The following is a 15,443-nucleotide window of genomic DNA, read 5'->3' on the forward strand; positions in this document are numbered from 1 at the left end:
AGAACCGGTTACCAAAAATATCATTTTTATGGGAACTCGCAATCAAATTGACCCGCGCTTTAGCAAGCATTAATCTTAATGGATATCCATAGGATATGTCAAGTTCGAACAAAATCGCATTGACGGTTTAAGAACTGTTCTCAAAAAACATAGTTTTTATGGGAACCCGCAGTCTAAATGACTCGCGCTTAAGCGAGCATTTATCTAATTGAATATCCACAAGATATTATGTGTTTCATAGAAATCGGCTGATGAATTTAAGATCCATCCATAAAAAACATCATTTTTATGGGTACCCGTAATCCCTTTGACCCGCGCGTGAGCTGGCGTTAATCTAATTGGAAATCCATAGGATATTTTATGTTTCATCAAAATGGTATGGGAGATTAAAGATCGCCATACAAAACAAAATAATTTTAACGGATCCTGTTGCTAGTGATTTAATAACGTATCATGCTACTCTACGCGATGGCCTAAACAAAATGTCGCGGTTCTACCGCTTTAAAGTAAACAAATGCTTGGACTAACCGCCCCTCTACTTTACCGTCTGTAGGTAAACGTAAAATTATATGATTAATCGACGGTATCTAGTTTCTATAACTAATAAGACATAAACTATAGTTGCTTCCCATTTACTCCGATTTCTCAGATAATTCTCACTTGTGACGTCATAACTCAGTTGAATGCGCGTTCCTCTTGTATTCTGAGAAGTGAGATTCAACTGAGTTTTTACTGGTTTTTATCTGCAAACTGCACAAGATCGAGACCGTGTGCTTTATTGAGTCTCGTAGACTCACTTTAAAAGTGAGATTGTAAACCTGTGCTGTTATTTTTTTAATTTTTACCAAAATAAGCGAGTAGTGACGCCATTAATCTGACAAGTGAGTATTTCATACTCAGCTCACATCAGACTCAGTTTCACTTGTGTGTAAATGGAAAACAACTAATAATACGTTATTTACAGAACGCAAGAAACAAGTAGTGGTCCGTGACCATTTGATAAAGGAAACTAATCATTAATGAATGCGCGTCTGCGCCTTCGGCCAATATGCAGCCGGTGCCAAAGACATAGAGAATGGACTGCGCGATCCCGTATCTATGTAGTATCAAAATGTGTCGACGAAAATGAGAGAGAGGGTCCGTGGAAGACGGCCATCTCTATCTTTTTCCATTCCATGGTGTAATGGAAGAGAGAATGAGAGGGAGATGGCCATCTTCCACGGTCCCTCTCTCTCATCTTTGTTGACCATTTTGACACACGGATCGCGCAGTCCATTCTCTATGTCTTTGACCGGTACTAAACGAAGCCTCAACTACGGCCGGGTCAGGGGTATGTCGAGGGACGGTTGAGCGACACTTGCGTGCCGGTCGCCCTAAACCTGTCTATTTCCCCGAAACAGCCAGGTTTAATCATTCTCGACATCCCTCTGACCTACGCTTATCATACTTCGCTTTCCTTGATGACAAAGTCGTTCGCCCCAGCCTCCGCTTGGGTTGCTGGCGTCGTCGCGCTGCTGTCCGCCTCTTCTTTTTGTTTTTGGGCCTCTTCGTTTCTGCCGAAAGCTCCTCGTCGGAAGAGCTCATGATGATCTGCCCCCACAGCGGGTGTTGAAAGGCCTCCGTGAACGATTGTCCTGGCTCGCCGGCTAACCACTTCAAGTAGTTTTCCATACTCGCCCGCTTCTCCATTCGGGCTTGGGTTAGGTCCTCCGTCTTCTCCGGATAATAGGTTATCGCAAATCGACCACCTCCGGTTCCCTTTCTGGTTGCCCTTGGTTGTCCGCTGGATCCGGTGCCTGCTCGTCCGCCCGAACTGGTGACTGATCGAGGGGATACATGTCTCCCCCCCACCGACGCCGGGAATATTTCCTCGGCCTCTGTGGTTTTTTCATAGACCGACTTGGTCCGCAAGTCAGAGGCCGTGCGGCGCACTGTGCCATTCGTGTACACGTAACTTAATTCGTATACGTTCGCCGCTGATGCCTCCGTCTGATATTGCCGGATGCTAAAAGTGACTTCAATATCCGCCCTCACCTCACCGTTCGGACCAAGTATCTGGACTTTGTCCGTCGTGCGGCGTGTGTTGGTGAATTGGTCCGCTTCGTCCATCGCCAGCATCAACTCCCTCTCCGAGGGTGATACCTCTGGAGCCTCCACCTCGTCAGGATCGGGCGGGTTGCGCTCCTCCAACATCTTCAAGATCGCCTCCGCTTTTAGCAGGCGCCTCCATCTATCGGCATACCGCTGCGTCCGTTGGATACAGAGCCGTAGCCTCCGGGCCGTCTCGCGTTCTCTCTCCCTCAATTTGCGCTGCATCGCGGCTTCGCTTTGATTGTTTGCTCGTAGCTCCGTTAATACGATGTACACCTTTCGATTCCTTTAGACAGAGCAAACTGACTCCCAGTGCTGCCGCAGGTCGAAAAATAAATTCACTAAATGGGAGCCTGAAAAGTTACTAAAATGTCTGAAAAATCACCAAATGAAACGATCAAAAAAAAGGTTTTTACAGACTTGCAAATCGTATCGGAAATGTGCCACGTCTCAAATAATTTATGAAAACCACGTTTGCCATATATATTCAAATATATTTATGCTCGCATAAATTTCGAAATATTTGTAGTATTAAATTTAATATATTTTTCAGGATGAATCCCTTAATATATCGTACAAACGTGCGGTAAAATAATAAAATAATAAAATAATTGGAAAAAAATAAAATAAAAATAAAAAAATTAATAATTATTATTATTTATTATTATTAATTATTTATTTTTTTTATAAAAAGTTTAGATATATTTCACATATGCATATGAAACAATTGTATTTTACGCTTTTGACTTAATTTTCATACAGAATTAGGGTTGATTTATACTGGCCGTAATTTGTTAACTTATGCCGTAATCTGTAAAAATTGACCAATCACAGTCGAATGAGAGGGGAATAATCGATTATAATTGGTCAATTTTTACAGATTACGGCATAAATTAACAGATTACGGCCAGTATAATCCAACCTTAACTCTTGAGGGTTTCTAATTGCTACTATATACTATTGTTTTAAAAGTTAAGTTGTCGCTCAAAATTCGACGCTGTAAACCCTTTTCATGGATTTCAATTAACGCTGGCAACAATTGTGGTCACGTGATCCTTTTGACGCTGAAAATAAGCGTCGAGCGTCAGCATGAAAAGGCACCTTTAAAGGTACCTTTTCATGCTGTCGCTCATCGCTCGTTTTGAGTAGAGAGCCTATAATCAGAGTGGCGACATAACCCGTGTTTTAGCGAAATTCTGCGAGAGAGAAAGAGATATAGGCTGCGTTCCGTTTCTCACATATGCGCGCCATTTATATAGGGAGCGTCACGTATACTATAGGGGAATAGCTAAAACATGGCGGACCAATCACAAGTGATACCCGTATGGCGCCACTCTGATTATAGGCTCTCTAGTTTTGAGCGATAAAGAAGTCACCTGACTGGATTGTCGCTAGCGACTAGCTTTAAACATGAAAAGGATTTTCCAGCGACGCGATTTAAATATAGTAGCGTCAGATGAGGAATTCTATGAGTTGCACCAAAATAAATATAATCGAACAATGTCACAATCAGAAAAATGTTATAATTGGATAATAACGGAGTGTGTAAAAATTATAAATAATTATAATATCAGAGAAAGGAGAAGAAGATTAGCGATATCGGCAGCTATTTTTGATTTAGTAAAAAAAGGCATCGACCTTATACTAAAAAACCGTTTTGGATTAATCCATTGTTTCAAATGAGATGCGAACATGGATTTCATAATGTAATTTTATGTTCTTATATATATTTTTTATTTTATTTGTTTTTTTTTTAATAATATATTTTATAAATAATAGACATTTATATAACCATTAAGAGCTTTAAAAACTTCTTCTCACAAAGCTCTTGTAATTCTGCAATTCCTTTGAATGAAAGGTAATCTAAAATTCCAATTAGTGGTTCTCTGCATTGGACTTCTAATATTAGCATCTCCTCCTTCTCAGGTGGCAGTTTTTCCTTTGCACTCTTTTGATTGGAAGTTATTATTAATGGATCGAATTTCTCTGAAACAAAAAATGAAATGTATACAAACATAATATGAATAACTTAATTCTCATGTAATTAAAAATATCTATAATAAGAAGAGCTAACGAGACAAATTGTTTAAAGTATATTATTCAAGGACAGTAAATAACTATAAATATACTGTTATTGACATTGATGACTTTATATTATAAGAACAAAAAAAAACTATAAGAACAAATTATAATTAGATAATTTAATTTATACATATAAAAATTGTAAAATAAATCAATTTTTTCTCATTTAATGTTTTAAAACTTCAAGAATTTATTATACTTATCTGATCTTGATTATCATTATGAAAAGGTACAGATACTATTGTTTCAGCGCCCTGTATCAAAAGTTTCTTCTAACAATAGTTTTTCCTCTGAAAATATTATTAAACAACAGATTTAATAATTTTTATAATTAACTAAAGTAAAATATATATAATATACAGGGGTTGGACAAAATAATATGAACACCATGCAATATAGTACAGTTTGTTGCATGTTGGCAACACTGCTTCCGTGTAAATAGTTCGACGCGTATGTAATGCACAGTTTACGTGGCAGGTCTTGTAGGTTATATTTCAATGTATTAGACGCTTTGTTCTGCGACGGTTATAACAAGCGATCGGTGAAATGTGTGATCTCTCAGACTTCGAAAGAGGACAAATCGTTGGTGCTCGGTTAGCGGGAGCGTCTGTGACGAAAACGGCTGAACTGTTTAACGTCTCACGAGCGACAGTATCCACGGTAATGACAGCATACACAAAACATGGTAAAACATCATCGGCGAAGAGGAATAGTGGACGAAACCCAAAGTTAACTGACAGAGACCGACGAACATTAAAAAGGATTGTGGCCAGACAACATAAAACTACCGCGGCAAAAGTGACAGCAGAACTCAACGCTCACCTGAGTAATACTGTTTCGACAAAAACAGTACGGCGGGAGCTCCACAAAGCTAACATTCATGGAAGGGCTGCAATTGCAAAACCCCTTATAACGGAAGCCAACGCTAAGCTGCGAAATCATCAAACATCTTCCCTGGCCAGCACAATCACCAGACCTCAACATAATTGAACCGTTGTGGGGAGTTTTAGAGCAGAGAATAAGGAGCAGATTTCCATCTCCAACATCATTGAAGCAATTGGCGGATGTTGTGGTAGAAGAATGGGACAACATTCCGTTAGAAACTATTCAGACACTCTACGAGTCTATTCCGCGAAGAATTGCAGCTGTTCTACGAGCAAATGGTGGCCCAACACCTTATTAATAAATAAATATTGTGTATATGTCAGGTGTTCATATTATTTTGTCCAACCCCTGTATATATATAAACTACCTAATACAGGGTAAAAGTACAAATTATCATCTGTAATAAAATGAATATCCTTGAAGACACTCATGTGTGGGTACTTCGTTCTCATTACATATGAGGCGTTTTTTCGTTATGCAACCAGAAGCAGTCGCGACTTAAGGCTATCTCTGTCTTCTGATCACTGAAAACAAAGATAGCCTTAATCGCGGTCGTTTTTGGTTGGATAACGAAAAAACGCCTATGGTTACACATATAATCCACATTTGATCACGAGACTACAAAAAATATTTTCGAAAATATCTTATACAACAATATTATTTATTTTACAATTTATTTTAACAATTTATTTATTTCGATGCTTTTTGCGTACGTTACATAAAACATTCTTGACATAACTTATATGATTAAAAATAACAGATTTATATATACATGTAAAACAAGACATAATGTTAAAGATATAATAATAATATAATAATATAATATAATAATAATAATATGGCTTATTGTAGAAGGCCCATAAGACATTACTTAAGACAGTCTTCAAATAAGAACTGACTATGAATACCGGCCTGAGTGTCGGCACCTTTGATGTAGTAGGTTCCAGGTCACGTGGTATACCACCATATTGTTAAATGTATCGGCGCTGCGATTAAAACGTGCACGGAAATATAACACAAGAACAAGAACCTTCTCATCCCTTTTCATGTCTTCTCATTACTTCTTATTTCTTTTATTTTGTAATATACATGCAATATCGGGTGTTAGATTATTTGTGTCTTCATATGTACGTATAAATATAATTAAAAAAATATTTTAATAAATATGCAACATTCAATTTGAGTGATAAATCTGAAGAAAATACATAAATATCAGGTAGGCATTTTAATGATGATTATATCACTCTTTTCTAGTAAAATAACGATCAATTTATTATTATTATTAATTTCAAGAAACGAAAGTCACACGAAGAACATGGGGGTGCTTTCCAGCTACAACACAAGTAGACCCAGTGTAACATAGTGAATCATTACATCCAACAATAAGGATATTGTTTACCTATGTTAAACAAGGATGAAACGATTCTCTGTGTTAAGGTGCTTTTTCATGCGCAGCACGCTGCAGCAGCAATTCGTTACTATTGGTTAAGAATTTTATGTAAGCTAGATGACGCACTTCCGGCGCAAAATACATTTTGCCGCAGTTCGTTGAAGTTGAACCGAACGAACAGCAAGCAGCAAGCGGCAAAATCGAGGCAATATTATTTATTGCAATAAATATTAGGAAAATAAACGAAGAATGGCTTCGGATAAGGTACGAATGTTTGTAAATTAGATTATTTTATACTTTACACTTTACTTTTTCAAATTTGTGGTAAAGTATAAAATGATCTAATTTACAAACATGTATCCGTACCTTATCCGAAGCCATTTTTCGTTTATTTTCCTAATATTTATTGCAATAAATAATATTTTCATAATGAAACGACGGACATATTGTACGCTTTCTCGATTTTGCCGCTTGCTGCTTGCTGTTCGTTCGGTTCAACTTCAACGAACTGCGGCAAAATGTATTTTGCGCCGGAAGTGCGTCATCTAGCTTACATAAAATTCTTAACCAATAGTAACGAATTGCTGCTGCAGCGTGCTGCGCATGAAAAAGCACCTTTACACAGTTGCTGGATTCACACTACATCCGATTTTCGTCGTACGATGACTCTGCAACCAATCAGGAAACAAAATTTTGCTTCGTCTCGATGATACGATTTTTCTGATTGGTTAGAGAGTCGTCGTACGACGAAAATCGGATGCAGTATGAATCCAGCAAGTGTCTGATTCCGTCCTTGCTGGAAAGCACCCCGTCATGAAACTGTAAATTGAGGTTACCTGTAATGTGTGTACTCTGGACGCATCCATATTGCTAAATGTACAAATTCACGCATGCGTACTGAAATTTGGTCAAGGTCAAACCGGCTACGTGGTTATATTGTGCTTGTAGTTGGAAAAATCGAACTACATTTCACGTCGCTAGCGACTTACATGACGTCATCGCGTCGCAGAAAACGAGCGTCGAGCGACATCGTGAAAATGTATGTATGTACTACCTTTATGCAAAAGTGTGTGCTGCGGCTTTTACGAAAGGTGTGTGCGCATAACGTGAAGAATCCATTTTACCTAGGCGCGCGTCAGAACTTTTGAAAGTCACGTGATATGTTTTAAAGTCATATATGTCGAAGACGATTCTTTAAATCTTTTTTTCTTGTGCTCGTTAAGAAACTTCGCGGCATCCTCGAATACATTCGAGGACCCGGGCCAATTATATCTAGAAATAGAAGAAGAAGAATTCTTGAATTCAGCTTTCTCGAGTTCAAATTTATGGACAATCGTACGCGCCTGATTTCCATGCTGAAAATTTCGCGCAGCCGAAATTAGGTAGTTTGCTAGAAAAACGTGAGAGGAAGGAGTGGGGTGAAGCGAGGAAGTAAAAGAAAGAAAAAGAGGCTCGTCTCTTATATTTCGAAATATAATTGGCATACTAAAAATCAATAATATTTCGAATTTAAGCAAACTGACAATCTATACATCATAAGTACGTCGAATTATATAAATATTTATATATTTATATATATACATTTTCAGAATGCACTGTTGAGGAAGTGCCAAAATAAAACGTCCAATAGAAGAATAGGAAAAGGAGAAGGAAGTGGAAGGAAGTCCTCGTGATTATTGCGATTCGACAGTCATCGGCGACGGTTGTATTAATTCGCAAAACCGATTCTCGATTGCCCGTGCGGCATCTAGAGATTCTGGAACGCAGTTGCGCTGCTCATTCGCTCATTGTCGACGTAGCCCGGTGGATGGTGCCTCGAGTAAAGGAGAGTAGCACTCTAGCACTTGCGGGAAGGTTCCAGTCGTTCCTCGTGGCCAATTCCGTCCAAGTCATTGTTGCGGACTGTTCTTCGTAACTGCTTCGAGACACGACGGTGAGCGTGCTGCACGCGGTATTGTGGTCCAGCTCGAACAGCTACGTTATCATTACCATCCGGAGCAAGCCGGCGAGACATTCGAGTCAGAGGTAAATCTGCTAAATGGCACGACGCAGGCAAGCGAAACAGGCGGCGACGGAAAGTGTCGTAACCGCCGCTGATGGCAACGTGACTCCGCCGAAGAGGAGGAGAGTAGCCGCAAAATCACCGACTGCGGACGAATCGAAGCAGATTAAGGGTAGAAGCCGGCAAGCGAAGGCGGATGAGCAGAACAACGAGGTGGCTAGCAAGTCGGCGGGGAAGTCGCGCAGTAGGCAGAGAAATGTCACTGATGCTATTGCCACCACGGCCGCTGCGAAAACCAGTACGAAGAGTAAATCTAAAAAGCAAATCGATAAGGAGCCGGAAAAAACGACGACAGAGAATGACAATAAGGAGGTGGCTGAGAAAAGAACTCGTGGCAGCAAAGCTGCGGCTGCGGTGAAAAAGGCGGGAAAAAAAGTGACTGTGACGAAATCGAAGGCTAAGGTACCAGCTGCCAGGAAGCAGACTAGGACAAAGGATGCGGGAAACAGCGCTGAAGATTTGGAAGGGAAAAATACTGATAACAAGAACAGATCTATTAAGAGGCCTCGTCAACGTCCTGTAAAGACGGTAGAAGAAAATAATGTGTCAGTACAGCCCACTACAAAGGTACCTAGGAAACGTAGGAATGTGGAGGACACAAATAAAGCTATTTCGGAGGCACAGACTACTGTGGAGGAAGGAGAGGAGGAGAAGGACGAAGCGAAGACCAGTAAGAAACTTCGCGACAGACAAAGAAAAATAGAAACTGTTGCATGTAAGTTCTTTTTGAAAAGTTTATTTTTTCTTATTATGGATTGTTACTGCTAAAATGCTATAATAAAGATTAGCAGAGAGCAAAAATAGAAGGGTTCTCATTTAAAGAAAATTCTAACAAAGTTTTAATAAATTCTAACAATATTCCAGTAGAATTTCTCAAGAAATCTGCAGCTTATAAGACATTCAGTTCTTACAAGACATAATTTTAATATATTTGCAATAAATACAAGTGAATAATAAATGAGCATAAAATTGATTAAACTTATATATTGAAGTTTTTATTAATATTTATTGAGCCAAAGATTTTCTTGGCTAAATCTAGAATTGTTAACATTCTATATTATTTGCATTATCTATTATGTAAAAGTTGTTATTTAAGTAGTATTGTTTTGTACACAACTTTTTGTTATTTTTAGCCATTGTGACCTCTAAAGAAAGATCTAGAAAGAATCCTGTAGGAGAAATTGTTAAATCACCACCAAAGAAAACAGAAAAGAAGAAACCAAATAGCAAGGCACAAAATGCAGCAATACTGGTAGATAATCCAAAAACAAAAAATGTGAAAAATACAAAAAAAGAGACTATAAAAAAAGCTGCTTCTAAAAAAAAACTTAATGCTGTAGTAGAAGAGACCAGTGACGATCACGTAGGAGAATTGAATGAGGTAGAAGCAGCAACGTCTGAAGACTATGTCAAAGAAAATGGAGAAGTACATATGGCAGAGCCTAAACAAAAGAAAAGAAATGTGGGGAAAGCAACTGCGACAGTGAACGGAAAGCAAAACGTCAATGAAGCCAAAGGAAAACAGAAAAAAGGACAAGTTACTGTATCTGTTGATGAAAAAGCAATACAGGCAGAGAATGAGGCTATTAAAATGAATGTAACATTTGAAACTGATGAAAATGATATGATTGTTTCCTCAAGTCAAGATGACAACATTTTAGAGAACAAAGAAGAAAATGACAGTAAAGCAAATTCAATAAAAGGAGACGCTATCACAGATATATCAAATAATGAAAGGTCAGCAAGTTTTGTATGCCTTTAAAAAATACAAAACTATTAAAAAATTGAATGGTAAGCCAAGAATTATTGGAACAATATTTTATATTTGACTATTAGAGACGCACATGAAGAACCTCGATTATATCGAGAGAATAAACGAAGGGAGGGGTACAAATCCGATACTTTAATATATTTACTGCAACATTTGCAGAGTAAATAGGGTTGGATCTTAGGTCTCCTTAACTCTTCACTGTAGTTACGACTTGATTTCAGTATCGGATTTTATCAATCCTAGGAATCCTTAATGTTCTAATAAAGTTTTTTTTCAAGAAAGATGAGCAAAGGAATATTATAAATATATACACTATATCAAAAGTTTCGCACCATCGTTTGTATTGTTGTATAAGAGTGTGATGAAAATGTTACCGGATAATATTTCTGACAAAATGTATTTTTTTAAAGATATCTTATTGAGATTGTGTAATATTGAATTTTCAGCTGTGTGTCAATAATATGTAGTGCCATAGGAAAGTTTGAGAGGATTTGTGCGAAATTTTTTATTCCCCTACTTGGGCAACACTGCTAAAATATTTATAAGAAATAACATTATTATATAAATATGTATATAATAATGATAATAATAATAATAATAATAATAATACATTAATATTATTATAATATTGTCATGGAGCAGAAATTTGAATATCTTGGATAAAAATGCAGGGAATAAACATTTTTTTATTGTTGCCCATATAGGAGTTAAGTATGTCACCTATTTTTCTAAAGAGATAATGGATAATAATTGTACACACACATATTATATACATATTATTTCCGTTCTCTAGTCTAGTAGTTTTATTTGGAACATTTATTCCTAATAATAACGATGTAGTTAACCATAATCGCTTTTAAGATAATTTTGAGTTTGCAGCTTCAGAGTTTTACGAAACAAGGAAGCGCTTTTGACGTTAAACTATATATTCTCTCTCTTTTTTTATTGTGATTAGACTATAATTAATACTTAAATTTAACGGTCATTGGATGTTGTGTGTTCAAGTTGGCAAAGCGGCTACGCTCTCCCTGAACAAATATTGTTAACTATAATAATATATTGTTGAATACTTAAACAAAGTAATATAAATTATGGTTTGAATCGCAATAAATTATAAGCTAGAAAGAAACAGTACATTTCCTTTAACAAACTTTTATTCTGATATATTATTTTATACTTGGCTTTACTTTGCTGGCTTGAATGCTTGAATTCATCTATTGTTATAATAATTAATCAGAAGGTTTGTATTTTTAAAGAGAATGATTGTACATAATTCCAGATAAATTCTGATGATCGTTTGCATTTTGTATCATTAGGTATTACAACCTTACAAGCATTCTGTTTAACGATAACCATGCGTTAATTTGTAAGATGTTAATATGCGATGTATGTGTGTTTGTTCTGTAATATTAACATTCTTTATATCGTATCTGCCACTGTAAACCGTTTCTTTTCTCTTGACAGAATAAATAAATTTTATGTTATATTTTTTATAATCCTGATATATTCATGATTGTTACTATTTTATAATAAATGGTAAAAGTATACATCTTTAATTTTCATATTTTGCCGCTTAATTTGCAACTTTCTTGTTAATAAATCGGTTACATAAACCGACTTAATATTCCTATAATAAGAGTTAGGACCAAAGAGAAACCTGAAAGTGGAGTAGTGGACATTTCGGCGATCCCGGTCTTGTACCACACTTCGTAAAGTAATGTCCACGTTTTTATTTAATGACGAATAAATCAACTTTGATTATTCGTCTTTGTCTAATTCACACAATACTTAGTACGGAAAAGAACCGTAAGAAAACGTGGACATTACCCTACGAAGTTTAGAAAAAAAGTCGGGATGTCCAAGGGTGGCGACTCGTCAATTCGCCATTTGTGAAGTTGAACAACTTGATTTTAGGAAGTAGGGGGGGGGAGGAGAGTAAAAAAGTTTCCAGAATTCATTTAATCTCCATATTAAAATCTCTTTACAATCGTAAAAAATGATGACCGATAAAATTATAAATATTTTATAAATATTCATAGTGTTTAACTCTACTTAAATTAACTTAAAAAACAAAACTCAATGAAAAAAGTTTAATAAATTTAATTTTGTACTGTAGAGCAAACATTGAACTCCGAATTTTATTTTTTACATTGAACTTATCCATAAGTGCGTCAATATCTAAAATTTCAGCAATCTCGAAGTAGCTTGCTGCATCGTAGAACGCAAATGTTTTTCATCTCATTACAGAAAAAGAATTCTGCACAACGTCATCGGTATTGTTAAATAGTATTTGAATTAGTTTCTATACTCCAAAACCAATTACGGAATTCTTTAATTAAACATTTTTTCGATAATTGTCATCGTGAACTAGCGGCAGCCAATGAGAGCCGCGCTTTCTTTCAGGATTGTCCTGCCATTGACTGTCGCTAGTTAACGATAGCGACAATCATCGATAAAACGTTTAGAGAATCCCGCAACTGCTATCGGCTGTCGCTAATTAACGATAGCTACAATCATCGATAAGACATTTAGAAAATTCCACTACAAGTCCCTCACGATCTTATCTTAACGAAGAATTGTAATAACGTGAAAATTCCAAAAAAAATTAATTATTTTTAGTTTAACGCTTTGTTATTTTCAAAAAATTTTGACGTGTGGAATACTCCACACACCCCACGATAGTCACCGCCAATGGTCGTGTTCAGCGGACTCAACAGTTGAGTGAGCGCTCGTTATTATTGGTGTATTCTTTTAGATCATCCAATCAGAATTTTTGATCTAGAAGAACGCACCAATAATAGCGAGCGCTCACTCAACTGTTGAATCCGCTGAACGCGCCGAATTTGACGAGGTATGCATGGAATTTTATAGATAGAAAATTGTATGGAGTGCCCCAGACCGACCCTACTGATGTCACCGGCCCTGAGGATGTCCACTCTCAAGGTTTCTCTGCTATGGCAATCCACCACTTTAAAATGTCGTTTTTATATCTTTGTACATTAATAAAATTAATAAATAGCTCATATCGTTGTCTATAAATTATTATTATTAGGGACGAATTGCAAGTAAAAAGAAGCGTTTGGGAAAAAAGTTTTTAAAAATTGTTTTAATGTTGAACGGTTGGCATTACCGGAATTACATCAGAAATACACGTTGCAAACTGTCATTCGTTTATACGAAAATTACGATTGTTTTAACACATCATCAAACGCAAGATTAGAAGATGTACATTACACGTGTCGCGTGCTGTGGTGCTAAAAATTTAAATATATTATTATAAAAGTAATATATAACTAAACAATTATTGTAACCTGTTCAATTCTTAACGCACAAGGTAAGATATTCTATTTGGAATTATTTGTGTGTGAAAAGTCGCACAGTGAGCATGTTTATTTCTTGTGAAGAATTTCATATGACTGGAAATTTACGTTTACAGATGAAGGCTTTACTATTATTTCTGGGTCTGTTTTGTATAAATGTAATAGTGGAGCCCCAAGAGGTTGATCTAAAGCATTTGAAATGTTTAGGTAAAAAATCAATGTTCATATCTATGATATAATTCTATTTTAATATAATATTTTAATATAATAATCATAAATTATAACAATAATAACTTTTCTTCTTACAGTTTGTAGAGCAGCTATGAATGAATTGGAGACTGTTGTTCTCAATGCTAATCCAAATAAATTAGTTGACGTAGGTAATTTTAGAATGGATGCTGATGGAAATACTATACGTAAAAAGGTAAGAAGATGAAAGAAGTACATATCAAGGAAAGACAAATTATTAATGTTAACTTTATTAAGAATATTTTTGCTGCTTTTATACACTTGTAAATCTATTCCCTAGTTTTGTATGTTTAATTTTCGTACATAACACAGTTTTTCTCTTGATACTTTTCTCTTGGAGAATTATATTGTATAAGTTCTCAGTATAGAATTTGATATTTGTTACTTTTAGGTGCCGTTAGGTAGATCGGAAATACATATTTCGATTTTGCTGGACAATATCTGTGAAAAACTGTCAGATTACGTGAGGGCAACGAGAAAGTCCGATAATCAGTTAATAATCTTTAATCTTATGTCTCCATCTGGTGGTATGAATCCTATTATGAGCGAAGTAGACATAATTCAAGATGGTGATTTAAATAAGAGCCTCGAGCATTATGTGAGTGCTGTTTGTTACGTTTTATGTTTGCTGAAAGTATCTTCTTTGTTATTAATTTAGGTTAATTGTTTTCAGTGCAGCGCTATAGTGAACGAATTTGAAGACGATATTGTATCATTATATGTTGACGGCATATACAATAAGAAAAAAGAACTGTGCACAAAGATCTCAAATATTTGCAATGAAAATTATGTCGACGAGGAAGATGACGATTATAGTGATAATGAAATTGATAACGATAATTATGATTCAGACTTTGACATGGACAGAGATGAATTATAAATGCATTTGAAATAATTTTTGCAGAAATATTATTTATATGCAGAGAAGCAGAAATAATTGAAATAAATATTATATAAATATATTAAATATCTGGTGGTTTTTTATTTTGTAAAAAATTCTATTAATACATCTTTTAAATCTCGCATTCATTATACGATACAATTAATTATTCAATATTAATTACACTTTAGCTTAAATATATCAATTAAATGTTGTGTATGTGTGTGCGTGTGCGTGTGTGTTTCATTTTAATCGCCCCAGGCAAATATTTCAAAAAATGTGGAGAATACGAAAAAATGTTTCAAATAAAAGTTTTGAGGGGGACATAAGGCATTGCCAATAATTTGACCTTGAATAATTGTATGAAGATCATATAAAGGTCACTTTTAATTTATTAAATGGAACCTCTCCCATTTTATTTTCTTATCGATTACCTCAAGAGCTTTCCAAACACTATAATAAAATTTTTTTTCATTAAACACTTTCCGAGTAAAGCCCATGACACATAGAAAAACGTAAGGCCGTAAAACGTAATCAGTAAGCGAATTGGCCAATCACAGTAGGGACCGTAAAGGTGCTTTTTCATGCGCAGCACGCTGCAGCAGCAATTCGTTACTATTGGTTAAGAATTTTATGTAAGCTAGATGACGCACTTCCGGCGCAAAATACATTTTGCCGCAGTTCGTTGAAGTTGAACCGAACGAACAGCAAGC

General features: G+C 36.0%; 2 protein-coding genes across 2 annotated transcripts; both read left to right on the top strand.

Annotated features, from left to right (window-relative positions):
- The first annotated feature begins 8,218 nt into the window (after positions 1 to 8,218).
- Positions 8,219 to 10,710, top strand: LOC108780740 (probable replication factor C subunit 1). The gene is made up of 2 exons (XM_018548539.1): positions 8,219 to 9,225; positions 9,644 to 10,710. Exons 1-2 carry the CDS (start codon positions 8,487 to 8,489, stop codon positions 10,270 to 10,272), a joined length of 1,368 nt encoding a protein of 455 aa, XP_018404041.1. The 5' UTR covers positions 8,219 to 8,486; the 3' UTR covers positions 10,273 to 10,710.
- Positions 10,711 to 13,415: 2,705 nt separating this feature from the next.
- sel (canopy family protein seele) lies at positions 13,416 to 14,777 on the top strand. The gene is made up of 5 exons (XM_018548541.1): positions 13,416 to 13,615; positions 13,718 to 13,808; positions 13,910 to 14,025; positions 14,242 to 14,448; positions 14,524 to 14,777. The coding sequence occupies exons 2-5, from the start codon at positions 13,718 to 13,720 to the stop codon at positions 14,728 to 14,730; spliced, it is 621 nt and encodes a 206-aa protein (XP_018404043.1). The 5' UTR covers positions 13,416 to 13,615; the 3' UTR covers positions 14,731 to 14,777.
- The last annotated feature ends 666 nt before the right edge of the window (positions 14,778 to 15,443 follow it).

Source organism: Cyphomyrmex costatus, unplaced genomic scaffold (genome assembly GCF_001594065.2).
Source record: "Cyphomyrmex costatus isolate MS0001 unplaced genomic scaffold, Ccosl1.0 scaffold727, whole genome shotgun sequence".
In the NCBI taxonomy this organism is placed as follows: domain Eukaryota; kingdom Metazoa; phylum Arthropoda; class Insecta; order Hymenoptera; family Formicidae; genus Cyphomyrmex; species Cyphomyrmex costatus.